Source organism: Ramularia collo-cygni (genome assembly GCF_900074925.1).
Source record: "Ramularia collo-cygni strain URUG2 genome assembly, contig: RCC_scaffold15, whole genome shotgun sequence".
NCBI classification, from domain to species: domain Eukaryota; kingdom Fungi; phylum Ascomycota; class Dothideomycetes; order Mycosphaerellales; family Mycosphaerellaceae; genus Ramularia; species Ramularia collo-cygni.
The window spans coordinates 49429-74323 of NW_019716269.1; the positions used below are offsets into that span (position 1 = coordinate 49429).

The 24895-nt window shown below is 52.5% G+C and overlaps 8 protein-coding genes; 3 read left to right on the top strand and 5 right to left on the bottom strand.

Annotated features, from left to right (window-relative positions):
- Positions 1-1595: 1595 nt before the first annotated feature.
- Positions 1596-2720, top strand: RCC_08665 (uncharacterized protein; the record flags this gene model as incomplete). Its single annotated transcript, XM_023773913.1, has 1 exon — positions 1596-2720. The coding sequence occupies one exon, from the start codon at positions 1596-1598 to the stop codon at positions 2718-2720; it is 1125 nt and encodes a 374-aa protein (XP_023629681.1).
- A 496-nt stretch (positions 2721-3216) lies between these two features.
- RCC_08666 (uncharacterized protein) lies at positions 3217-4233 on the bottom strand (the record flags this gene model as incomplete). XM_023773914.1 has 2 exons in its annotated part: positions 3217-3642; positions 3712-4233. 2 exons carry the CDS (start codon positions 4231-4233, stop codon positions 3217-3219), a joined length of 948 nt encoding a protein of 315 aa, XP_023629682.1.
- A 1293-nt stretch (positions 4234-5526) lies between these two features.
- On the bottom strand, positions 5527-6954 carry RCC_08667 (related to channel proteins; the record flags this gene model as incomplete). XM_023773915.1 has 3 exons in its annotated part: positions 5527-6205; positions 6261-6499; positions 6559-6954. 3 exons carry the CDS (start codon positions 6952-6954, stop codon positions 5527-5529), a joined length of 1314 nt encoding a protein of 437 aa, XP_023629683.1.
- A 951-nt stretch (positions 6955-7905) lies between these two features.
- RCC_08668 (related to transporter (major facilitator superfamily)) lies at positions 7906-9507 on the top strand (the record flags this gene model as incomplete). Its single annotated transcript, XM_023773916.1, has 1 exon — positions 7906-9507. The coding sequence occupies one exon, from the start codon at positions 7906-7908 to the stop codon at positions 9505-9507; it is 1602 nt and encodes a 533-aa protein (XP_023629684.1).
- Positions 9508-11166: 1659 nt separating this feature from the next.
- On the bottom strand, positions 11167-12552 carry RCC_08669 (uncharacterized protein; the record flags this gene model as incomplete). XM_023773917.1 has 3 exons in its annotated part: positions 11167-11333; positions 11391-12216; positions 12268-12552. 3 exons carry the CDS (start codon positions 12550-12552, stop codon positions 11167-11169), a joined length of 1278 nt encoding a protein of 425 aa, XP_023629685.1.
- Positions 12553-13393: 841 nt separating this feature from the next.
- On the bottom strand, positions 13394-15238 carry RCC_08670 (related to permease of the major facilitator superfamily; the record flags this gene model as incomplete). XM_023773918.1 has 7 exons in its annotated part: positions 13394-13592; positions 13652-13729; positions 13792-14129; positions 14186-14411; positions 14464-14637; positions 14689-15146; positions 15197-15238. 7 exons carry the CDS (start codon positions 15236-15238, stop codon positions 13394-13396), a joined length of 1515 nt encoding a protein of 504 aa, XP_023629686.1.
- A 2147-nt stretch (positions 15239-17385) lies between these two features.
- RCC_08671 (related to UDP-N-acetyl-D-mannosamine 6-dehydrogenase) lies at positions 17386-18771 on the bottom strand (the record flags this gene model as incomplete). Its single annotated transcript, XM_023773919.1, has 1 exon — positions 17386-18771. One exon carries the CDS (start codon positions 18769-18771, stop codon positions 17386-17388), a length of 1386 nt encoding a protein of 461 aa, XP_023629687.1.
- Positions 18772-22081: 3310 nt separating this feature from the next.
- Positions 22082-24748, top strand: RCC_08672 (uncharacterized protein; the record flags this gene model as incomplete). XM_023773920.1 has 3 exons in its annotated part: positions 22082-23337; positions 23431-24267; positions 24322-24748. 3 exons carry the CDS (start codon positions 22082-22084, stop codon positions 24746-24748), a joined length of 2520 nt encoding a protein of 839 aa, XP_023629688.1.
- Positions 24749-24895: the final 147 nt, after the last annotated feature.

The window sequence follows — 24895 nt, forward strand, 5'->3', positions numbered from 1 at the left end:
GTCGATGGAGTGGTGTGGTGATCGGCATATGCAGCGCTGTAACACCCTGTCACGTGGGCGTTGTGCAGTGGCCATCGGATGCGAACAAGCACAAAGTGTGCCTGAGGGCCATACTYCGTACATGCGAAGCGAAGAGTCGCACTCCGGAGAACTTTCCACAAGGTGTTGGTTGGTAGCGGCTCCATTGCTCTCGAAGATGCGACGAATGGGTGAGAGCAAGCGTATACCTTCAGCAGCGCGCAACGTGGTGATGCAAGTGCTTTCTGCTGTGGCAGAAGAGATGATGCGCATGGCGCAGAGTCACAGACATCTCTCTCGACGTCTCCGCTCCGTGGCGTTCGGGAGCTCCAATGTCGGCATGCTCGCACGGGTTGTTGGCGTGCCACTTTCGAGAGGGTTGTTCATGTTGGAAGAGTTTGTAGAAGCCGGTTGTTTAATGAAGTTGCCACTCTTGACGACAGGATGATGATGCAGATCTTGCGGTACCGTGTGTGCGAGCGCGCAAGGACCCCCAAAGTCCCAAGGGCTGATGAAATTGAAGATTGCCGGGTCAAGAATGCCGTCTATATCACACGACGTGCAAGAACCACGCAAAATACCTTGGTGTAGCCACGACGTATACGTCGTCCGATAGAGAATCATGTMCAAGAGTATGGTGTCCATCTCTACAAAGTCCAGATTTCACGAGGGGCGCAGGTTTAGAATAACCTTCAATTTCACGTCCGCCCAACGACGAAAGTTTTGAGATCTGCTTCTGCGTGGTGGCGGGCCCGGCTTCGACTTCCAACTTCCCGGCCAAGAACTTGCCGATCCCTCCACGTTTGCTCGGCGCTCGAATTTTGAGATTTGGAAATGGAACTGGAAATGTAGACCAACGGTGGGTGGCAATCGACAGGTAAGATTGCTTGGGGACCTCCGCCGTGGGATTGTTGATAAGAGCAACACGGAAAGGGCACATGCACCTGCATTCGTACGAGATGAAACAAGGCGTCCCTGAAAATCCCGAGCTCACGTCCATCTGAGAGGTGGCTTACCTTAGTTCCATGTCAAACGCAGYGCTGGAGAAGCTCAGGGCATGACATGCTCGGGCTCGCAAAAGTCCCTTCCATTCTGTCAAGAATGCTGTGGCCTCGACTCATGGATCAACATCACCCATCGATAGACTCGTTGCACTCGAATGTCATGAGTAGGCAGGCATGGATGTCTTTCCGTTGTGATGTTCGCGCAGGGCTGGATCTCGACATTGGCGGAGAAAAATGGACCAAGGGACGGACAAGGGCAAAAGATGGGCTGCTCGGGCCGCCGCATGAACGTCACACCAGTCCAACAAGAATGCGCCTCCCACGTCTGGACCGTATTCATCAACCGTTTATTGAACCCAAACCTTCTCGTAGCCCACAAGCTAGTAGGCAACTTCCCTCGCGAGCGGGTCGCATGACATGTACTAGTATGCGTTGATTCCCCTCTGCATTGCGGGCTGCGTTCGCCGTCTTCGTTCTGCTCAGTCTCATACTCTTCATCACCATCACCACCCATCCGACGTCCGGCTTGCTCTCTTTGTTCCTCACAGAAACACTGGCGTCTAGCATACCAACATGGCGTCCCGTGCCCGCTCCACTCGAGACATCAGTCCCATAGGAGCATCTCGCTTCGAACGGCCATATACTCCTCCGCCTTCTCTTGCAACGGCGGCCATCCAGAGCGTACACCTCAACAACCGGCCAGCGAGATACTCCATCTTCCCGCCCGTCGAACCCGTGGCTGCACCAGCATCGCCTGACAGCAGCATGGATTCCAGCACACCTAGATCCAGGCATCAGCAATCCGACTCCGTGTTCTCATATACAGACACGGTCGAAACGGCACCCACCTCTCTTTCCATTTCCTCGGTAAGGGAGTCCAAGGATTGTGATGAGAACATGCAAGTCGTCTCTCCGACGGAGTGGCAAGCTCACTTCCAACGGGATGCCGATCACGACAATACGCGGACGGATGAATGTCCAGACAGCGCCACCCTCGAAACGGTGCAGAACATGCCAATCTACGACGCAGACGGCAACGAGCACAAGTTCGGATCCGTCTACRCACCATCCGCATCAGCACACCAACGACAACTCGTAATATTCGTCCGCCATTTCTACTGCGGAGCCTGTCAAGCCTATCTCCAAGCTCTGACAAACAGCATCTCCCCAAGCGAGTACTTCTCCATCCCAACTCCGACCTCGATCATCGTCATCGGCTGCGGCAAGCCAGAGATGATAGCTCATTACAAGCGATTCACCAACTGCCCCTTCACAATGTACGCGGATCCCTCGAGATCACTGTTCAAGAAGCTAGGCATGAACACAAGCCTCAACTTTGGCAATCAACGACCACAATACATGAAAGACATCAAATTCACAAGCTGGCAAAAAGGGCAAATTTCACAAGTACGACAGGAATTGAAGAATCCAGGTGGGATTAGAAAAAGAGATGTCTTGAGAGGAGGCAATCTCTTCCAAATAGGCGGGGAATTCTTGTTTGAAGAGGGTCGGGTCGTGTGGTGTCATCGCATGAAGAACTTTCGGGATCACGCAGAGATACCGGTGATACGAAAGTTGTTGGAACTGGAAGATAATCTCCCAATCTGCTACATGCCCGGAGCCTCAGGACCTCCTCGAACTTACCCCATGAGCGCTCTTCCATTACGACATCAGCAAGCAGTCTTCGAGATGATGTGAGGCTCGGATGGCTTGGCTTGCTTACTATAAGCAGTCGCCTTCAACAACTTCCCCAACGAACCGAGTCTGAGATCTCCAACCACCGACCAATGTATATGTGTCTGTCTGGCAGAGAGCTCCAGGAGAGGAGACTAATTCCGTCACAAGCAGTGTATCATAGTGCTGCTGAACCGGACGCCGTGGATAGCACCTTGAGCATGCGGGTCACCACGAGCATGTGGATTTCAATGCGCACGGCGCTCTGTAAATATACCAACATGACCTTTATGACATTGATGATACAAATAGATAGGCAGCGACTTTAATTGCACCACCATTACAGCTTCGATATTGCAGTAAATTTCAAATGACTTTGGATCTTCGACGGCTTTATTGGCGGACGCGTATCAAGCGAGAAGAGTTCTGTTCAAAGCCGGAAGCACGCCGGACTGCTGATGATGTTGAAGAGAGTATGCCATGTCATGAAATCATGAATTCGTTCCAGCTACCAATCTTGCTATCCTGCTCTTGAGAGCGGCTTCGACGAATTCTCCGCTGGCCAAGGTCCCATCGATCCATTCTCTTCAACGTTCGACATGGCTGGAGCAGCCAACGGACTTGTGGGCCTTTGATCCACAACACCTTGAGACGAACCCAATCGGCTCTCACTCTTCGCGTATCCATATCCATACGGCATGAAAGCCTCTCTTGTTCGCGCCGGGGAGTTGCGCCCGCTCCCTATCACGGGACTCGCGCCGGTCAAGGTTCCCGAAGCATTCTTCTCTGCATACCCGCCATCTGGCGCGCTTCTCTCCGTGATGCCGGCGTTGAAGCCGCCGGTGATTGCGTCCTGCTTGCGGTCATGGCGGCGTTTGAGCCAGACGGCGAGCCAGGCGAAGAGCGAAAGGCCGATTGCCAAGACGATGACCATGACGATCCATTGCTGGGAGGGTGAAAGTCAGTATTAGGTTCGTTACAAGGGACGAAATGTGTCTGAGGAAGTTGTACTCACATAGTGAGTGCTCCACCAATCTCCGCCCTCTTTGGTAGCCTCCGGATTCCAATCCGTCGTGCCAGATCCACTGTTCTGGTTGGCAGAGCCCGCATCGTTGTTATTGTTATTGCCATTGCCCGCATTGCTAGATCCCGAGCTGGTCGTGCCCGCGGCAGCCGGAGCACCTGCCGTGGTGGTGGCCGCAGTGGCCGTATCCGCGGCATGCTCACTCGCGCCAAAGTCAGAGCCGCAATTGCTGTTGTACCACGTCGAGACCTGCGCATTTTGTGTCGCATCCGTGCAGGTGGAATCGCAAACGCCCACGGCAGAGGTCTTCAAGGTGGGGATGTAGGCTGATTGACAGAAGCAGGCCCATGCTGCCTGGGGAGTCGCGGTGGCTGTGCATGCCTGGTTGGCCTGCTGGAGGAGCGGGCATTGTTGAGCGCATTGCGGAAGCTGACTGTTGCCATTGACCAGTACGTTTTGCTGTGCGGACACCAATGCAGCCAGCAGTGGGAGGAGGAGGAGTATGGCGAACATTGTTGTTGTCGATGCGTTGGTGGCAGGTGTGACGCGATGCGACCGACGGTGCTAAAACTCCAGGATTCCGCTCTCCGCTTGCACAACATTCGTGGGCACCCCAGAGCTCCACCGCGTGGCTTAGTCCGAGATGGGAAAGACCGAACGATGGGGAACAACGAACGATAAACTCGGCCTTTCCTCCAGGGGTGAATGTTTGAACAGCGGACAGCAAGGGAAAGAGGAAGAAAAGGGCTTCAAGGTTGAAGGATCGAGAAGGATGATGGATGCCCTGGCCGCCTGGCGTGAGAGTTTCTCACAAACATCGATTGACAGCGATTGACAGACATGGATCACGGCGGGGCTGGAAGCTGAAACCGTCCGAACCGTTGCAGGGTACATCCCTTATTTTTGGATCCGGCCGTTGAACCAAGCTCGTGTTCGTGTTCGTGCGTCAGATATCATCTTACCAACTTCATGGTTGGTGAGTCGCTCACAAGGGCCGGTGAAATTGATGATTGCCGCCTCTCCTTGTAGTAGACCGATGACAACGCTCGCGAAGAGGTAGCTATAAGCATCAAAGCAGTAGCCATACGGGTAGTCATATCTGGAGGATCGGAGATTGCTACCTCTTCTTACAGAAGGTCGACAACAACGCTCACGAATAGGTAGCTAGAAGGATAAAAAGTAGTAGACGTGCGGAGAGTCAAGTGCGAAATTGAAGATGGCCGCCTCTCCTCGTGGTGGATCGACGAACAACGCTTACGAAGAGGTAGCTACAAGCACAAACAGTAGCAGCCGTGCGGAAAGTCAAATATGTCTCATCGAATGCCTTGAATTCCTTCTCAATCGTGCTTGCGTTGTTGCGGAGAATAAGGTACAAAAATCTTTTGCCTGCTCCAGGTGGGGCGGCAACCTTCAATTTCACCGGGGCTTGAATGCAGCTTCTCAAGCCAAACTGGCGCTTATATTTTCCACGCCTCACTCAATGAGCTTTCCAGCTCCGGTGTACGACAAATTCTTCAATCCATTTATTCCCTCGTCGTTTCCTCGACGATAACGTCCTGTCATTCATTGCCTATGCAACTGACCACGACCATCCACATGCACGGCCGCTTGCAGCAGTTGAAAACTCTGGATCCCTCATTTGAGAATCCAGGCAAAATGCTGGTACGATCCGGCTCACTCCCAAATTTCTCGACCGGCTCTAGGTCATGCCTACCAAATATTCTCGACCTGACCTCGCAATCCAACAGTGAACATCCATATTCTCGACAAACCCAATTTTTTGATCCACAACATCCACACGACGCGTCAAACCAGCGCATCCTTCTCTTGTGCCTTGACCCGGTCCTTGATCGCCTTGTGCGGCAGCAGCAGCTTCTTGAGCCCGAAATACGGCGTGTTGATCGGACTGGGCCCGGTGTAAATGGCAATGTCGTACATGACGCCTCCAAAAAGAGCGCCGCAGAAGGGCGCCACCATCGGAATCCAGAAGTAGTACCCGCCGGCACTCCAAAGTTCATTGCCGTATCCCAACGCGTATGCCATCAATCGAGGGCCGAAATCCCGGGCGAGGTTGATTGCATAGCCAGTCTCCCAACCAAAGCTGGCGCCCAGACCAAAGACGAGGAAGAACAGGGCCAAAGGAAACCAGCTTCCGCTTGCGGAGAATGATCCCTTGTTGCTGTCATCTTTCAATGCGAAAATGACAAACATCAAGAATGCACTCGCAATGAACTCGCTGAAGAACTGGCTCGCTTTGGTGAGATCCCCCTGCGGAAATGTGCAGAAGAGGCCCGCCGTGGCTTTCGGAGCAGGAGGCACGGTGCGAATTCCAGCACCTCCTTCGTAAGTGTTGATCTTGTTGATGTAGTTGGCGTAAACAATCCCCGAGCCCACGAACCCTCCGAGCAGCTGGGCGATGAAGTAGATGGGGAAGCGTCGCCACGGGAGCTTGCGGAGGACGCAGTTTGTGAAGGTAAGAGCCGGGCTAGTACGGGCATTGTTAGCACTCTGCTTCCATTCGATGACAGGTAGGTACTCACTTGAGGTACGCTCCGCTATCTCCAGCCACGTAGATGCCCAGCATCACGCCCAGACCCCATCCCCAATTAATGCTTTGATACTCGCCAAAGCCATTGCCTCCAGGCGCAGCAGTCTCTCCCGCGCTTAGCATCACTTGCGCCACGGAGCCGTTGCCAAAGGCCACCAGGATCAATGTACCGAAGAACTCTGCAAACGGCTCCTTCAGCGCTCCTCGGAAGATTGCCCATCTCAGATCCGCCTGTCAGGCTGTCAGCAATCGAATCGCCGCGACCATTATGCCGCCACAAGAAGACCTACATGATCAGCATTATCGTGCTCTTCCACAATCGGCGCCTCCGGTCGCAACCCCATCATCGCTCTGGTCTTTTCAACCCGACTGGAAGTCGACTGCGGCACATCTTCAAAGTCCGCCCCGTTTCCATCTGGTCGATTGCCATTGCGGGTCGCCTCCCTCCGAGGCGAGTTTCCGCGCTGCGCGTTCTCGTGATGCGAAATCTCGTCTTTGCCGTCTCTCGCGTTGCCTTGAGGGAGATCGGGGTGGGTGGGAAAGTGATGCAACGCGTTGTTCCCCTCTTCCCAGGACTTGTCGTCTTTGTAAAGGGAGGAAGATCTGTTACTGGAATACTGCTGTTGATATTGCTGCTGCTGATACTGCTGCTGCTCTACGGCAGAGGTTTTCGCCCGGTTCTCCATGCTGTTTGCTGGGCTTCCGAGGGACGGTTGGTGACAAAGGATGCAGTGAAGGGCATGTGTATCTCAAGAAGGGAAGGAGTTGAACAGAAGAGACAAAGAAAGAGAGTACCCTACCCAAACCTACCAGACAGCTGAGAACCTGCTTCTTGAAGACTGCGTGCTTATCCGCGGCGGCTTCCTCTTTCGCACTACAGGAGGTGGCCGACATGGTTGATTTGCATCCTTCCTTCTGACGCAACGGTCCTGAGCGACTTCTAGGCCGAAAGGGGAAAAAGGCGAAGTGTGTTGAAGTTTGGGAGGCGTGGTTCATAGCGGTCGCTAAACTGTTTGCAGCTACAGCCCCAGAGATTTCCCCTCACTAGCTCCAACGTTCCCCAGATGAGGGAACGATTCGCCTCGGTTTGAGATGCCGATGTCTGGGGGATATATCGAAGATGCAGTCGATTTGGAACAATTGAAAGGACTTCGTTGAGGCCCTTCTTGCTCACCATTTTATTTTTGGGTCGTCTTGCTCTGGGAGATGGCAGGAAGCAGAGAACAGAAGAAGCACCTGCCGTCATCGACGCGGCAATGCGGAGAATTGCTGCTGCCAGCCTTGCGAGGAAAAAGCAACACTTCTGTGGCCGTGCCGCACTGCCGCAGCGCAGAGATCACTCGATGACAGTGGAGGAGTGCTCTTTGCTGCAACATTTCGCGGCGGTGTGAAGAAAGCAGCACGCCTTCTCGCACGCGATCCGGCTGCGATCGACGTTGCATGTGAGAGCGGGGTTTCATGTTGCATTCTTCTTGCCTGAGGGTGTGAACAAGACAGAAATCATGGATCACAGGCCGGTGAGCCCTTGCGGCTCGCCTGTCCAAGATGTGATGTCTGCACATGCGCAGGATTGATTTGTACACCTGCGAAACATTTCGAAAAGGTCTCAAGAACTTCACCGCGCCATCTGCAACAACATGGCAACTTCGGAGAAAACGGCCGCCAAGGGCAGCATAACTACGACATCTCCAGAGTTAACCGACCTGAACGCTGATGCCAAAGATGCAACCGAGAGGKAGCATTCCATGACTGTTCGAGAGGCCATCAAGCTCTACCCGAAAGCAATCGCTTGGTCCATCTTTCTCTCCTCGGCAGTAGCAATGGAAGGCTACGATATCATCCTCATCGCCGCATTCTTTGCTTTTCCACCTTGGAATCAGAAGTTCGGCACCAAGATCCCAGGAAGTGAAGAATATGAAGTTTCCGTCGCATGGCAGTCCGGGCTTTCCAACGGCGCTCGAGTAGGCCAGATATTCGGATTGATCCTCAACGGCTTCATAGCGGATCGATTGGGATATCGCAAGACGATGGTGGGATTCCTGATCCTGATGATAGGGTTCATCTTCGTCCCTTTCTTCGCAACGGATATCGTAATGCTACAAGTTGGAGTCATCTTGATGGGAATCCCTTGGGGTGTCTTCCAGACGTTGACGACGACGTATGCAGCAGAGGTATGCCCAGTGGCCTTGAGGGGCTATCTCACGACGTATGTGAACATGATGTGGGGATTGGGACAGTTGATCGCTACAGGTGCCTTGCGAGGGTTCTTGAGCAGGGGAGATCAGTGGGCTTATCGCATTCCGTATGCGCTGCAGTGGGCATGGCCAGTGCCGCTACTCATCGGAGCGGTGTTTGCGCCGGAGAGTCCTTGGTGGCTTGTGAGGAAGGCGAGGCTGGAGGACGCAAAGAAGTCGTTGAGAAGGCTCACCACTGACGCGCCCGAGGCGGACATTGCGCAGACCATCGCCATGATGGTCCACACCGACGAATTGGAGAAGGACATATCCGTCGGCACTTCGTATCTCGACTGCTTTCGAGGGGTTGATCTTCGAAGAACAGAAATCACTTGCTTTGCGTGGGCTATCCAACCTCTGAGCGGAGCATCTCTACAAGGATTCTCGGCCTACTTCTTCAGAAACGCTGGCCTCCCCACAACCATCTCCTTCGACTTCAGCATGGCTCTGTACGCGGTAGCCATGATTGGAGTAGTAATCGCCTGGTTCGCCATGTCTCGTTTCGGACGCAGAACACTCTTCCTCGCAGGACTTTCCGCCATGTGCTTGATCCTACTCACCATCGGCTTCGTGTCGCTGGCACCCTCACAAGCAAAAGGACCCAACTTCGCCATCGGATCTCTGCTATTGCTGTGGACGCTATGCTACGATATCACGGTCGGAACCCTCACATATGCGATCGTCACGGAGATGCCTTCTGGTCGACTTCGCACCAAGACGGTAGTGCTGGGGAGAAGTCTGTACAATGTGATTGGAATCATCAACGGCATCATCACGCCACGGATGTTGAATCCTTCGGCGTGGGATTGGAAGGGAAAGGTGGGATTCTTCTGGGCCGGCATGTGCTTCTTGTGTCTTTGCTGGGCATACTTCCGTCTGCCAGAGGCGAAGGGACGATCGTATGGGGAAATCGATGCGTTGTTTGAGAGAAGAGTGAGCGCGAGGAAGTTTCACTCGACAAAGGTGGAGCTGTTTCAGTCCAGTGCTATTGAGAAAAACGGTTAGTCCGTAGGATATTGGAAAGCTCGGTCCTGCTAGCAGGTTCCCATGGGGTAGCCATCGAAAGGTGATGCGAGTCTCAGACACTATCGGTTGACAAAGCAGGCGTGGATTAGGTACCGCACAAGCCGCAGAGCAAACGACGTGCCTGGATGATCCGACCGCATACGTACCTCTCCATCAGGGCTCCGTCCTTGCACGGTGAAGTTGCCACATCAGCCAGATTCTCAACCTTGGTGCAGAGGGTGACGGGGGCCTGATGGACGCATAACCGTTCCGCGTGCAGAGTTGACCACAGATGCTTGGAAGCTGACCAGCCTTCCCCAAAATCACTCTTCACGAGTGACCTTCTTCCCCATGGGGAAGCAGAAGTTATACGGCTCCGTCTATTACCTTCTTCTCACACCAGCGGAAAGACGCATTTTGAGACTGAGACTTGACGGATCATGGGAAAGTAAGGAAGGCACAAGAGCCTATTCCGCATGAACTTTTCCTTCTATTCAAGTATCCCACGTCACTTCGTCTCTGTTCTTCCTCCCCCCTCCCACAAGAGAATATCAAGAATCGAATGCAATACCATCACGATGTATAGCTTACACACCAACCTACTTCCCTTGTACCTACCGCCGACCTCTATCCCCACATAAGTAGACCTTCATCAAAATCCTCGTCGCCGCATTAGCCACAGTTATCATGACCACCACGGTTCGTGAATACACACCCATACCACCCAATGCAAAGGCCCCATGCGGATCCTGGGTAAGCATACCGCTCACCCATCGGCCTCCAATAACATCTCGAAGATGTCTGCTCAATTGACGCATACTCTCTAGTGCCACTATTACCCCGACAATATATAGCGCTGTAGGTTCTTCTATGCAGAGTCCAATTTCAAGTCACTACGAGCATGATCGGCGAGCGACCCGTTCATGAATTTAAAAGAAGCGAAAGGAGGAAAAAGGAGAAAGTATGCGCGAATATATTTGAATTCATTTTATATGTAGATACGCATAGCAAAAGAGATGACTAACTGACTTACCAATACAGATATTCAAACGATCATCAACCTTTCTCGCCCAAAAAAGTCACRGACCTTCGGGCTTAGGAGACGGAGATGATGTACCTCCTACGTGAGGGAGAGACACCGCTCTAGACAGAGCTGCTGCATCTGCATTTGTTGATTTCTCTAAGGCAGTTGCCACAGACGAAGCGGCCGCATTTGGCGGAGGTGTCCATCACAAAGCGGTAGCAGTTGGCGAACATGGTTGAGTTGTGAGAGTGAGGTGATTGGATAGAGCTCGTCGTGTGTTGTTTGTTGTAGAGAGAGATGGTGATTGAGTTTGATGGATAGATCTCGTTTGTTTGAATTATAGTGCGGTAGTCTTTTGATCGATGCGGAATGAGTATGCATGAGAGAAGAGGATGTTGGGGAATGCTTATATGTTGAGAGCGAGGTGGCTCGAGATGATGCTTCTTTGGTCTCTGACAATGCCCATGTTCTGTCTTCAAAGCGATAAATACGTGCTTTGTCAAATGTTTCGTTGTAATGGGTATCTTCGAACAATGCTTGCTGGCTTTGTTCCTTGGAAATCGACACCGTTGTGGTGTTGTAAAGAAAGAAAACTTCCTCGAGGCTTTGTTGATGGGCTTTGTTGACCCGCGCTCTCAGGGGAGATTACTAGAAGTCCCGTCGAATAGTTCGCTGCTACCATACCTAAGCCTTGCGAGGCGTAGATGCTCAGTCTTCAGCACATTTGGCTTCAAATCCTCAAAAGCCATACTCCAAATGGCTTGAGCCTCATCACGCTCCGTCATTCGCGCGGACTCCAGGCCTTGAAATATTAGCACGCAACCAGATGCAGAAAAAAAGCGTTCCAAAATCTACTCACCGATATGCTGAGCCTGGACCGGATACATTGCATACCTACTATATCCAACCTCAGCGGCGAGTTGATCTAACATCAGATCAAACTGCCCTCTCTTTTGTTCTTGCATGTACTCAATGATCAAAGGAATACTTTCTCTTGGGAAGATCAAAGCCTGAGAACAGCAGCCAAACGGCTCATCAAATACCCCCGGAGAACGTGGCAGAAGCGATGCTTTCCCGCATTGATAGAAAAGGATGACCAGACCTGGAATGAGAATCGTGACGATGACGAACAGCGTTTCCAAATCCAAATACCGCCGTGTCCAGCGCCATCTCTGTCGTAGCACGATACTGGCAAGCAGAACCCCAGATGCGATTCCCAAGATGATGAGATATTCGTGATTTTCGCCAATTCCTTTCCCAGCCCATCCCATAGATCGTTCTTGGTTGAAGAGCCGCATGAACAGCCATTGCCGGTGCTCGTTGTCCAAAGCTGGTATCCTGCCGAGAGCAGACAACGCTTGCATCATCCAGCCATCGGCGAACAAAACGTCGTCTTCAACAAAAGCAATGTATGGAGTCCCACTATCCAGACATCCTCGCAGTGCTGTCGTGTAATCATATATGCCTTTCTCCGCGTACGCTCCCTTCTGCGAAAGCCCTTTGATGTACTCCTCTTCCTCCGGTCCACTGAAAGAATATGTTTCGAAACGATCGACGGCGTCGTGGAGCCAGGCTTCGTTCCAACTAGGGTGATCACTAGGGTTGATCTCGGCGTTCAAGATATTGATGTACAAGTCCTTCCTCTCTGCTCCTGTCAAGCCGTGTAGAAGACTGACCATGGTAGTCTGAGCATGTCAGCCAGTTCCAGAGCCGTGGAGAGATCACAACTTTCGAACCTCCAGATAACTTGAGCCTTTCCTGCTCACTGAGCTTGATGTAACACAAAGGCTTGCATTTGTCCCGGGAACTTCTCGACGAATCTGTTGACCAGAATTGTCTTTCAAATCGTGAATCAGCTGCCGAACCTCAGCCATGCGATATGTCGAGTAACGTTGTTCAAAGGCCCTTGTTTTGTCGAAGAAGACGCTCCCCGGGTCGCGGTAGAAGTGCGTGGAGCCATACCATACAAGGCTCAGTAGGAACACCGCACACAAGAGGACCTTGCGCACGAGTGAAATCATTGTATTGCCATGTTGTGTGGAATAGAGGTCTTTCTGCAATCCCAACGACCGTGGACTGCTGCCTACAGAACCTCCTCGCGACCGACGTACGATCAAACGCCTTGACCGCCTTGGCAGTTCGATCACAAGGCTTGGCTGCCTTCTCCAACATCCCGGGAGGATTTATGTGGTATGAACGTGCACCTTCTAKCCAATGGAATGTCTGAATGTAGCTTGTATTATGGGTCTGCTTGCCAAGTGAATGCAGTTCGGCTTCAGATGAACACTTGAGACGAGCCCTAAGACGCCTCCCAAGCCCTAAGCTTCCGAGATTGAAGCTATTGCTGCGAAGGATTCCTGTAAACACGAATGGGCGTCGAGAGATCGCATACTAGTGTGGCCCACTGTGGGGACGCCGGGTACGTTTTTCCACACTCCTCCTCTGGGTCAAGATGAGTAGATATGAGTAATTGTGACTAACAGCGACTGATGGTAAGTGAATATGAGCGAGTGAGGATTGACCCCCATTTAAAATATCTCGACTCCAAGGACGGATACCCAGAGACGAACTGAAGATACAAGCGAGGAATCCTGCAGTACGTTGTGACAACTACAACGCTCTTCAGCGAGCAGCTGACGTTGTTTTGGAGGTTCGGACCCAGAGCCGGCAAACCTTGGATTCCAGGTCATAGCAGATGCATCGTTTCAGCCGCGTTGGTTTCAAGTCCGAGTTCCTCGATCAAAGGGGTCATTCTCCGTTCTGCATAGCGGTCCTGTATTGATGAACCGTCGCGGTGTGTAGACTCCTTCGCAGGTCCGCAGTCTTGAACGTCACCAACCCTCCCTTATGCCATCTCCATACCTAAAGCGTATACCTAAAACCCTGCTGTCCCTCCACAACAGTCTCCCCACGATCAGCCTTGCGATTCTTCCTCGAATAAACGTAAAAGTTCTTCAAGACGTGCAAGATAGTGAGGGCTTGAGTGGCAATCACCGCAATCATAGCTGGTACATATCGAGGAGCGTCCTGCTGTCTGAAGATGTTGGAGGCAGCGATGCCGCTGTAGAATCTCATCAGCAAGGTCGTCGTCAACACTCAATATGATGCAATGAGACTCACCCGACCGCACCACCTCCAATGAGCAGCGCACTCGCCACTGACCTCTTCATCTGCCCGACAATATTATTATGCATATACCTATCCCACCCGGTCAGTGAACAAGCACATCTCCACCATCCATCCATTGTAGCAATACTCACGACAAAATAGTCGGCACGTTGGAATTCGCCCCACAAACTCCCAGATACACACCCGCGTACCTCGCCGCGGGATTATCATACGCAAAGCCCATCATAGCAACACCCACAATCGCCGCACCACAGTTCCAGATCAGTACCAAGCCCCGCTTATGATAGCGATCCGCGAACCAAGCCGTGAAGAGCATCCAAGGCGCTGCCGCGACATAAGGTGGGAAAGAGAGGATTTGCGACATGGCTGTTGTGTAGCCCATTTCGTTCTTGAGGATGATGGGGAGGAAGAAGGCAAAGGAGTAGGTTACTGTGTTGTTGAGGAGGTAGAGCCAGGCCCATTCCCAAAGCTGATGGATCATTAATTAGATAAGAAAATTGTGATTTCAAGATACGGAAGACCAACCTTCCAATCTCCAAGGTACTTCAGAACATTCTGCTTCGTTAGCTTGTCGACGACRGCATCTCCACGATCTCGGTCGATGCGTGCGAGCACGATGGCCGACTCCTCAACCGTCATGAACGGCTTCCTGATGATCAAACCAGGWTGGGTCGCTTGATCGGGGAAGCCCACGATGAAGACGAAGCCCACTCCAGCGAGGACAACAGTGATGATTCCTTGCATGATAAAGCTGCCAAATCGTCAGCAAGCCTTCCACCTTCGATATGCACAGTTACACTCACATCCATCTCCAGCCTCTCAGTCCTCCAACCCCATCCATCTGACTGAGTCCCCATGCAAGAATATTCGAAAAGCCCGAAGAGAGCAAAGCCAGCAAGTAGAAGGCACTGAACCTTTTCTGCACTTCAAATCTCACATACCAGCAGGAAAGCAGGAATACGCAGCCAGGGTAGAACCTTTCAAGATTAGCCGGCGTTTGCCATCGACGCGTGCATTTATCTACTCACCCAGCCTCCAGTACCCCCAAAAGCACTCTACATCCCAACAACACCGTCCAACTCTTGGTGAATCCCATTCCCAAAGTCACCGCACCCCAGGCAGATGCAAGCCCAGGCAACCAGATTCCCGCTCCAATCTTTCGGATCGCGATATTCGCAGGGAATTGAAAGAGAATGTATGGTACAAAGAACATCATGGACAGCAGAGTATATCTGTTCCCGATCGAGAGACCAAGATCCTCGTTCATGCCTGCGATGCGTGCATTCGGCAGGTTGACTCTATCGATGAGGGCAAAGGAGTAGATGGTGGCTAGGACGGGAAGAAGGCGAAGATCGATTTTGCGCACAACCCTGCGGATCTCTGGAGACTCTCGGRGAGGTTCCGTAGATTCGACATCTTGCAGCACGGCGGCGACGTTGAGACCTCCATCCTTTCCGCCGTCGTGGAGTGCATGTTCTACGTGTTTCTTGTTACCGTCAGTGGTAGTTTCTCTTTGGGGGCAGTGAGAGAATGTACCTCTTCCGCACCATGCACGGAGGAGCTTTTATCAGAAGCCATTCCAATACAAGTCTAACCAGAGGAGGGAGAGGTAGAAAAAGACGACGAAGATGGAAAGAGAGGGACTTGACTTCTTAACCGGTACCAACGAAGCGACATGCGCATCTCGCGAGTCGGTACTACCTACCACAATGCCTTGTTCCGCATTTGATGCCTCTTCTCTGCGGAATCGTCTTGCCGCTCGCGTGTATCTCTCGCGAGAGAGGTAGATCACTTACTGCTTGGGGGGAAAGATATGCAACGCCAAGCTCATGTGTAACCCCGTGGGCAGCACATGGCAGAGCGGGGTTAGAGCAATAGCCGACTTGGTTGCCAGTTGGCGGGTCAAGCGAGAAATATGTCGTACCGCACACCTTCCTTGATATATCAGGGCAGTATTCGGCTCGGAGTGGCCACAACATGGCGGCAGTGCCGCGGCTAKTGTAGGTCTCCTCTTTCCAATGTCCGAGTTGCTGTGTCTTCACGACAGACAATTCAAATGAGAGCGCTGCTGAGGCACTTCGAGGAATCGGCTTGGCGGCCGAGGACGGTTTATGTCTGTCAAGAAAAAATAGATCAAGACGTGCCCGATCAGCAGTATCCTCGACCATGCACGACCGCATTTGCCCGTAGCAGTCAGTGGCGTGGATCAGTGACGTTTCTCCGTACACGACGAAGAAGCAAAGGATCCATGTTGTGCTGACTGGAAGGCGCATCCAAGGCGCCCCCATCGCGGAATGAATGAGCCGTTGAATCTCGCAGCGGGAGTGTGCAAGACGCCCGGCTGGATGGACTGCGAGGCACCGGAAAGTGCGTTACGTTGGAGTGAAATCATTCCCACACCGAGGACGTGGACGGCGCGATGCTCGTCCGTAATAAGTGAGAAGCGCCGTCTCGTTGTCAATAGGACGGTAGTCGTCGGTGGAAATGGCCCGGTTTTGGATGGAGGACGCCTTTCTAAGGCGAAAGAGCCAGTCGCCATACGCGACCAGTTGCATGTAGTCCAGCTCGCTGTATCAACATTGTAGCGATCGGAATCGCTCCCGGGCCGATTTCTCGCCGTGTCCAGTGTCGATTTGCGGATGCTGCTGCAATACATGTGTATCATGGACGACATCCGGAGCACGTATCCAGTTCTCCTTTGAGTCAACCCAGGCCGATTGGGCTTCGAGTGCACGCGGCAAGGAATCTGTCGTGGCTTGTTTCGGTCTCTTCGGCTCATTTACGAAGGTGTTCGTGGAGAGGATGGCGACCAGAGAAGATCCCACTCCGAGAGGCCAATTGACTGCTCTGAACCACAACGTGCAAGATATAGTTGTACTTTCGCCCCCTTCTTTTTCGTTGAAGGGGATAGTCGGGGTATCCGCTATCTCTTCACCTACCGCTCTTTCCAAAGATGCTCTGCGGCCGCTTCGTGAGATGGAAAGATGCCATCTCAATCATCTGCCTCGTCGGTGTTCTCGTCCCACCCATCGCTCATCATGACATCTTCTCCATCACCCTGCCACTCTCCCCCTCATCTGCGCCACCTGTTCCGTCCCTATCGTTGGAGAAATGAAGTCGCGAGGCGTCCAATGCTGGAACACCAGTCAATGCTGGTGCAACGGCGGTCGTAGAGTCCATTATCCGAGTCGCTGGTGGTGGTGGTTGTGAGGGATCAACACCCATTTTCACAACATGGCCGAGGAGCCGTCCTGGCCCAATCACAAAATCGCGCTCAACACGATCGTAATCAATGGAGTTTGAAAGATGGGTCGAGGAATGTTGGAACAGGGATGGAAAGCATAATGCTCGAGGCCTGTCCGGCTGCCTGGAGTCTGCGTTGGACAAAAAAGAAGTATAGGGTTAGGGTTGGGGTAGAGAGATTTGTTTGACGACTTGTTCCAACGACGATCAATATCTGCCAGAGGGGAGCATATATCCAGCGTGCTTGGAAATTATCTCATGTGTTTTGTGGTTTCGACACGTAATGGTCAGTAGATTTAGATAGTAGACAAACTCAGCTTGGGTCTACCGGGCCCACAATTTGAACGACGTATATGGACGTACAGCTCAATCATTTCTCAAGCATGTGGAACAATCCATGGTGTGAAAGTAAAAAGAGCATGCATTGATATCTATAAACGCCATTCATCCGTTACTAGGGAAAAGAGGCTTCCAACCGTCACTCAACGCCGACAGAACCACTCAACATGTGTAGTCCCACTCCGTTGCACCTGATCAAGCACATCATAATCATACCCAGGCTGATCCACAGCCACGACAATCGCATCAAAGCGCTCCAGCGTCTCGGCCGACCAAGAAGCATCATCAAAGCGAGGCACAAAAGACACGGCGCTCTGCTCCACCAAAGGATCCGCAAATTCAACATACACATCATATGTAGCGAGGAGATGCACAGCCAGCGCTTTACCAGGCGAATGCGACAGGACAGATTGTCCACGCTTGAAACCCAGCCCGACGATGAGGATGCTGGGTCTGCTGTTCGTCTTGGAGCTCAGAGTTGACATGATGCGATCTCCGATTCGTGCGGGGCGGTCTTCCATGCGCTTGGCACATGCCTCCAGAAGTGGGAATTCGGCATTGGAGAGGAGATAGTAAGGGTTGACGGGGATACAATGTCCTCCGACACCAAGAGATGGTGTGTATGGTTGGTAGCCGAATGGTTTTGTGCCTGCAGCATTGGCGACCTCCCAGGGGTCAATGTTGATGTCTACGTTCGTCGTACTCTTGTGGGATAATGTTTCGGAGAGAGTGCGGCAGGCATCGGCCATTTCGTTGACATATGCGATGCACATCATGCGTTGGCAGTTTTCGTAGAGCTTGGTCATTTCTGCCACTTCGGGTTTGGAGACGGGAACGATATTTTGGAAGACTCGAGAGTACAAGTCCGAGATGGATTGCAACGACTCCTCGTTTAGACCGGAGATGATCTTGGGGATGGTTTCGTATGTTGGAGATACCCGGCCGGGGTCGACACGCTCGGGAGACATGCCACAGAGTAGGGACTTGCTGTGCATGAGTGGCTCAAGGAGCTCCCGCGTCATGCCGACAGCGACCGAGCTTTCGATGATGACGGTCGATCCGGGTCGTGCGTATTTTGTTATTGTCTCGATCGCTTTCTTGATGCAAGATATATCGATGGAACGTTGTGATTGATTCAGAATTGTGCTGACGGAGATCAGAAAGTGAGTGGCATCGGTGAGTCGGCTGGGATCCGATACGCAGGTCACGTTGCTGGCGACGGTGTTCTTGATCTCTTGTACTCGCTTCTCCGACACGTCAAAGGCGATGACATCGTATGCGGTAGAGAATGCTTCGACGAGGTGCAGACCAACATAGCCAGTACCAATGACTGCTACAGTAGGGCTGCCGGGCGTCGGCGAGGGAGCAAAGATACGCTGATCGAAGTATTGTGCTTGCTCTGGTCGTGTCACCACGATCTCTGGGGGCGTAAGTGGCGGTGAATCGGGGGCTTCCAATGGCACCCAAGACAGAGACTTCTTCCTCGGAGCTTGGAGCTCTACAACCGTTCTGCTGGTGAGAGATGCCATCATTATTGTGGTCGTCAGAGTACAGACTTGATGCGGAAGGTAAAAGAGGAAGAATTGAATGCTTTTCCGACTGTAGAACGGGACAATGACTGAAAGATATAAGAGCTGTTTGACTCACACCACTGCTCGAATTGTGAATTGCCCGAAGGCTGAAGGGCTTGCATGATCTTGCAAGCCATCGGTTGCCTCATATCTTCTATCCGCCGTGCTGGGTGCTTGATCAATGCAAAGCACTACAGTCAGCCTTACGCCATAGCGTGCTCGAGGCTCGCATATCCGCACACTCTACACCAAAACCTGAATGTGGGCTTGTGCGATCTGCGAGTAGTGGATCAAAGACCATTGAACCTCCATGGGCCTCGCCATGCGAAGTTTCAAAAGCCATGACGATGGCGTCTTTAGCTCGGTTCGAACTGAAGGCGCGGGAAGGCCGTTGTCAGTCCACTGCTCGTGTGATGTTGCTTCCGCCAGGCAGGGGCCCGACTGTAGGAGCTGAGGCCACGTGCGTGGTGTCGGCAGTGCCGTAGTGGAGACCATGCATTCCATTCCCTTGCGGCAACTCAAAAGGTACGTAGCACGAGGAGGGTGGAAGATAGGGGTTTCAGCGATGCACACATTCTCGATGCGTCGACCGAAAAAGACTGCAGCACGGACAGACTGGACACGATGTGCAGAGTGCCTAGACCCGTGAGACGAGCAAGTAATCGAATCTCTCCCGTACAAGTGGCTGTTATCGAGCAAAGTAGTTTCGAACGTTGTTGTGCAGCGACTCGACCTTGTTGGGCTAACAAGTCGTGCTTGTCTGCTCTCCTTGGCGCCGACCTTGGCGCTCTGGCCTTTTGCTACTGGCAAAGCTTTTAATCGCCCGAAGAAGATCATGTACTTTTCTCGCCAGGAAGTTGAAGCCGGCGAACGCTTGCGGCCACGTTTTGTAGTGATCTTGACCGGTTTCGGTTCCTAACGCTACTCACGGCCGGGTCGACTTGCATACGCAACGTGGCAAACAGTAACGTGAGCTCCATATAGCGCCTGGGATGTCGAAGAGTCTTCCTCGCCCGTGGAGGCCGCCATCGGAGTGGGCAGGAGAAGCCATCTTCTGGAACATCTGCAGACATTCGGGCGCTCGGCTTGTGCTGCATCTGGTCGACTTTCGCTTGCCCACGAGGTCTGCCGTGTCGTCAATTCGGCATAGTTCCGGCACTGCATGCAGCAGGTATTGGGAATCCAGAAGCAGGAGTGGTCGTGTTGTCGATTTGGTGGCGTCTGACCGTTGGAATAGAGTTCGCAGTAGAGTTGTTCAAACTTCCAGGGATCTCACACCCGCGGCTGGGCGAAAATTTGACGAGGTACGAAGATACATACCTACCTGACTAGCGAAAAGTCTTCCCGGTTCATTCGACACGCGAGCACGCTGGCGGGTCTAGACGTGAATCGCCATCAGGAATGCCGACAGTAACGGGATGTTCACGGCTACTCTTGGAAGCATATCACATCTGCGACATTGCGATGCTTATCCGTGTTTGGGGCAGCGCCATGCTGCATGGTCTCACGTGCGTGCTACCATTCAGCAGGCACTGGGGTTGAGCTCGTCTGAACCTTGGAGGCGAGCTTGAGATGATGGCCAAGATCTTCTTCGTGGGCTGAAGCGATCTGCCTGCCAGAGGTGCGGGGACGCTGTGAAGATGTGGTGCCATCAAGACACTGCAGGTGCTGTCAGTACCCCTGCCTGGTCTTCAGCCTTGAATGGATGATGTGCGCTGCTGTTCAGCGCTTCGAAGCTCGTGGCGAATTGCAGAACTGGATTGTTCACCTTTTGCCGTGGTCTTGGAAGGCTTCAATGCTTTTCTGGAGGAGCCTGAGCCTCAGTCTCGGAGTGCACTTTCTCTTCGGGAACAGAATCTCCACATCTCCAAGGTTTCGATGCCTCCGAGCCTGCATAACAAGCAATGGGCGAAAGTACCCCATCTGCATGCAATGGTTGTCCGTTGCGAGAGTGCAGCGAGCATGGACCCGGCGCTAGCCTGAAAAGTATGTCGCATCAAGGCAACAATTGTAAAGATCTCCCTCGGGTAATGTTCCTTCCTGCACAGCAGTCTCGATCGCGTGCTTTGAGTCTTCACGGAATCGCGACATTGGCTTCCCGCATCCCGAACGCGATAGGGATGTTCACTCATCACCAGCATACAAGGACTCCTCACGATCTGGTCTGGGCTGAGCTATGACAGTCTTCGCGTAGCGCTTACTAGCAGGTCGAGCGTAACGCTTGAAACCTTCGGTCTGATGAGCACTGCAATATTCTGCATTCACAATTGTGATCAGACTGACGCTCACCTCGTGCGGTCAATGCCATGTTGATGACACTCGTAACGAGCATACTTTAGCCTCCCAGGAGCCAGCTCCAACATTGAAGATGCACCGTGTGATTCAGTCCTGGTGTTCTCCAGAAGCAAGACACGGGACGACGTGTCTGGATGAATACATCATTTTACCACGCCGGAATACCCTTCTGGCAATTTGACTCGCACGACGCTCTCGCTACACCTCGTCTCGCTCTCGGGCAAGAGGTCTCCTGCGTCTGATACTAACAGGGAGGTTCGCACGAGTCGAAACTTCACGCGGAGTCTCCGATGTCGAGGCGCCTTGCCCTTACTCGCAGTGTCAAGAATTGAACGCCTCGAACACGTGTGAAAGTTTACCTCTTTGCTCACATAAGTCTGCCCAATTCATGCATCAAAGCATCGACATTGCCGATCATGCGCCTTCTGGATCCGTAAGCTTTTGGACTTGCACACGTTCCCAAATTGGCAAGTGTGCAGTTTTCACAAGAAGGAATACACGGGCTGCCGACATTGATGTGCCAAGGCGTCCAGGTCTCTGCCGAAAGCCACGCCTCAAGTGGAGATGCCATGTGGCATATCACCCTAGTGTTAGAGTCTTATCCCTGCATCGGTGTAAGTGTAGCCAGCACTACAGTCACATCGCAAGCGCAGCCACATCAGTTCGGCGAGCTCCCGAGCAGCCGCATGGCTGGGAGCCTGCGACATGCAGTGGACTGATCGAATCGCTCATATCCGTGGTCCGGCTCTTGGCTATGGCTGCATCTGTGCTTTGCATGTGCTGGCAAGGCAAGTCTGGACGCCCGTTAAGCGGAGGACGAGACTTCTCAAGCCGCATCCAAACGAAGCAAGATGAGGCTTGGGCCTTAGACCGCTTCGAGCAGGTATGAGCTGTATCTAATAAGTATCATCCTCGATGCTGTTGCAGCCGCATCGCCCACTCTCGCTTCGATCATCCCCCTTTGATTGTCATCATGCCGTCCATCCGGGCTGCTCGCTCCAGTCTCTCTCTCAACAATGAACCCGCTTCTGATCCAGTTGGTGTGGCCGAAGTGGTGCGGATGATACCTTCCGCCGGGCGACCAGTCCATCTGGTACACCGGCCAGCAGGCTCAAACGCATCAAACGCTCCCTCATGCATATCGTCAACTGTTGTCTCGCCATCTCGTCCAGCAACTCCACCATCGCCAGCACTCAGTGCTGCAACGAAAAAGTCAAGGTCGGAGAAGGACCGGGACAGCCATGCATACACAAGCGATTGCTCTTCTGCCGACTTTGAGCTTGAACAACCAAAACCATGCCATCTCGGCGACCACAAGCGACAGCCATCTGATCTGTTCGGCACTTGCGACGACTCGACCGCAAGAAACCCACTACAAGCCAGGCCCGGCGAACCCGCCATTTTCGAAGCCAGCGAAGTGTTCAACTGCCCAGCACGCAAACCCATTCGAGTGAACCCATGGAAATTGACGTTCAATGTCGTGCTGGCATTCGGCTTGATTGCCGCCCTCATCACCGGCTATGCCATGAGTCTGAGTGTATTCGATCTCGGCGTCACCTCCATCGGACTGTACGGGATAATCGTCCTTGGCGAGTACTTCTTCCAGGTCRCTTCGGCACTTTGGAATCGCTACGACGTCAACCGTATCGCCAAGCAGGCGATGAACAGAACATCGGCGGTCGAGACGGTAGACGAGTGCGAAAAGGGAGACAAGTCGAGAAGTGGAAACGGAATCATGAACCCTGGAAGCGAAATTTCGATTGGCATTGTTGGGTATCGCGAGGATGATCAGGCGTGGAGACAATGCCTTCGTACCCTACAGGTGCAAACTTTGACCCCAAAGTGCATTATTGGCGTCGTGGATGGCAATGAGCAGCCCGATCTTGACATGGCCGAGGCCTTTGTCGACGAATTCCAGTCCTACGGCACGGACTCCCGCAAGGCTCCATTGATACACCTGCCGATACTACTTTCAACAYTCCACTTTGACACATATATGGCCAACATACCCGAGGATACCCGATCTCGTGTGAAGAAGTATTGTGATTGGTTTACTGGCCGATTCCGACCAGGACACGAAACAGCCCTGTCAATCGCAAGACACGCTATCATCGCACAGGTTTTGGAGTGGGACCAGAAGTGGAACATCAGTACTCTCAATGCTGTTTGTTTCAGTCAACCTCATGGACACAAGCGCACGGCCTTGTTCACGGCATTTGCCTTTAACATGTAAGCAAGCCGCAAGCAGAAGCTCCTACAACAGCCCACGCCAGCTTCTGAATTCCTCTTCGATGTTGGAGCAATCGCTAACATACAACATAGGTACGTCATTCGCACTCGAGACGCCATCTTCACGACCGATTCCGACACAATCATGGAAGCAAATGCACTCGACGAAATGATGGTACTGATGCATTCCGGCCCTCAAATCGGCGGTATCACAGCCGGCGTGAAGATCTGGAACCGTGCAGACAATCTCCTTACCAGATTGTGTTCGACAAGATATTGGTTCGCATTCAACATTGAAAGAGCTTGTCAGTCGATCTGGGGATGTGTTAGTTGCCTCTCCGGGCCTATCGCCCTGTATCGCGCTTGCGACCTCGACACTATCCTAGGACCTTGGAACCTTCAAACATTTGGTGGAAAGCACACAACTTTTGGTGACGATCGCCATCTCACTAACCAGATTCTCGGACACGGCCTTCAAACGCGCTACACTCACCGAACATGGTGTGACAGTGAGTCCCCAAAGACTTTTGTCCGATGGATCGCTCAGCAAACACGATGGACAAAGTCATTCTTCCGTGAAGCCTTTTGGTTCCCAAAGAGTTTTGCCTACCACCACCCATGGATGCTACTCGAGATGACAATTCACACCCTCTACCCGTTCTTCCTCCTCACCACCTGCTTTCACCTCCTTTTCGACCCACAAGCCGGACACAAGATGCGTCCCCTGGTCTGGCTCATAACCATCTTTGGGCTGGCGTTTGTGAAGTCACTGGTCGCATTGGTGATTGAATTTGATCTATGGCTGCTGTTGTTTGCCTTTTATGGATTCATTCACTTTTTCGGACTACTCCCGACAAAGCTGTGGGCACTCGTTACTCTGAATTCTACAGGGTGGGGAACGGGCGCTCGATCCGCGACCGAGCGGAAGAAGTGAGTTGCTACGAGTGGAAATCCCATGAATGTGTTGACTGACAAGCATTCCAGACATCAAACCTTTTTACAGCGGACCTTTCTCGTAGGCCACTTGGTCGTCTGGTTCGGAGCCGTATTCACCGGTATYGGCTTCTTCATCTACAAGATGTTCGACAACCCGCTATTCTTACTCATCACAGTCGGCATGGTCATCATGACCATTTACTTGTATTGGGATTCCGACAAGTTCTCCGACAAGTTCCAGGACTTTCGCCAAAAGGCAGCTGCGTTGGTGAAGAGGAAGAAGTCTGGAAATTCAGCTGCACCTGAGTCTGATCATGGCGCGGTTGTGGTTGTCGAATCTTCGGAATCCGCACTGGCTCAAAAAACCCCACTTGTCATTGAGAAGGTCGTCAGCTTGGAGACCACCAGTGTGCATAACGCCACCGATGAGATCACCACCGTACCTTCGACGCTGGCGCCCACTGCTAAGCCTTGAGGTATGACGATGGAAAGAAGCAAGTCACTTCTTCAGCCTTTATCACGGCCGGTGGGAGACCTCCCACAGACGGAGAACAGAGGTGCCATTATAATGAGGGAAACCCCCCTAACAAGGTCTCTCGGTAATGTGACGAGCGACACTACC